This window comes from Plectropomus leopardus, unplaced genomic scaffold, assembly GCF_008729295.1.
Source record: "Plectropomus leopardus isolate mb unplaced genomic scaffold, YSFRI_Pleo_2.0 unplaced_scaffold24020, whole genome shotgun sequence".
NCBI lineage: Eukaryota > Metazoa > Chordata > Actinopteri > Perciformes > Serranidae > Plectropomus > Plectropomus leopardus.
Genome location: NW_024626070.1, coordinates 1 through 1,639, shown reverse-complemented (window position 1 = coordinate 1,639; position 1,639 = coordinate 1). Strand labels below are relative to the sequence as shown.

Below are 1,639 nucleotides of genomic sequence, written 5' to 3'. Positions count from 1 at the left end.
ATTATTTTTTGAATGATTTAACAAAAACTTCTTTTCTTACTTTCTCCTTTTTTTCCCCTTTTTTATTTATTTATTTTTAAATAAATGTCTTGATAATTTCTGGGAAGACATGAGCCAAAAATTAGAAATTAGAAAGATCCTTTACTTTAGTAAATGTAAATCTAATCAACTATGCAACTTGAGATTAAATTACAAAAAGTAGCAATAAAAGAAAGAAAGAAAAACCCAAATAAACAATCAGGGAAGTAAAAAACATTTAAAACCAAAAAACAAAAAACAGGGAAATTACCTCAAAAACTGCTTAAAACTGAAATGACTCTGTTTAATAATTTTCAATTCATCATATGATAATTAAAAGTGTAGTTTTATAGTCAATGTGAAAATACCTAATTACAATTAAAAACACTGAATACAAAATCCTACTCAAGTAACTATAAGGATTACTACTTAAATGGAGTAATTTATTAATCCTGGGGTGATTTTCGTTGTTTTAACTGCAGTTGTTTTTGTTTAAAACCTTTTTGTAGACATGAACGAGCACAGCTCTCGCAGCCACAGCATCTTCCTCATCAACATCAAGCAGGAAAACATCGAGACGGAGAAGAAGCTGTCGGGGAAGCTCTACCTGGTCGACCTGGCGGGCAGCGAGAAGGTCATTTCTGAGCGACATCAGAAACACGCGTCAGTGTCCGAATGTGAAATCTAATGTGCGTGTTGTCGGCTTGAACAGGTCAGTAAGACGGGAGCTGAGGGCGCCGTGCTGGACGAGGCGAAGAACATCAACAAATCTCTGTCAGCGCTGGGAAACGTCATTTCAGCGCTGGCCGAGGGAACGGTACGTCACTGGTTAAAACCTCCACCTCCACACGTTTGTGAGTTCAATGCGTGATTGTTTTTTTGTTGTTTTTTAGAAATCCCACGTGCCGTACAGAGACAGCAAGATGACTCGGATCCTGCAGGACTCTCTGGGGGGAAACTGTCGCACCACCATCATCATCTGCTGCTCGCCGTCCATCTACAACGAGGCCGAGACCAAGTCCACGCTCATGTTCGGACAAAGGTGCAAAACTCTAACTTTTTATTTTCATGGACCATCAATGGACCCGTCGATGTTTGGTAATTGTAAAAATGACGGTGACTCAGGGGCTGCAAACAAGCGAGCAGATGGCTTTAATTTTCCTGCTGCGCGTCGGGGTTTATTTCTATTTACAGATTCCTCTCACGAAACTCGTTCCGCTATTGTTTTGTTTTTGGCTTATGCTCATGATGCCGTCTTATTTTTAATTATTGTTTTTTTGTCTTCTAAAACTTAGAATTACTCAAAATACTGCACTTTCTCTAATCTTTCTCTAAACAGTTTGAAGCATTCAGTCAAGTACAGACCATAAAAAAGCAAAAAAAAGACAATTAAACAGTTTCAGACCAATTCTTACATGACAATAACAGTGATAAAAGTGTATTAAAATATGTCCAAGGGATATAAAAAACTGTATTAAAAACTAAATAAAATGGATAAACAAATTAAACAAGAATAAAAAATATGACATTAAATACAATAAAATAGAAAAAAATAAAGGAAAGCAATAATGATTATAATAACAGTAATAATATACTACCAACAACAACAGCAATAATAATA

The 1,639-nt window shown here is 35.8% G+C and overlaps 1 protein-coding gene across 1 annotated transcript; it reads left to right on the top strand.

Moving 5' to 3' along the window:
* The first annotated feature begins 477 nt into the window (after positions 1-477).
* LOC121966328 (kinesin heavy chain-like) lies at positions 478-1,375 on the top strand. The gene is made up of 3 exons (XM_042516432.1): positions 478-652; positions 731-835; positions 912-1,375. Exons 1-3 carry the CDS (start codon positions 530-532, stop codon positions 1,311-1,313), a joined length of 630 nt encoding a protein of 209 aa, XP_042372366.1. The 5' UTR covers positions 478-529; the 3' UTR covers positions 1,314-1,375.
* The last annotated feature ends 264 nt before the right edge of the window (positions 1,376-1,639 follow it).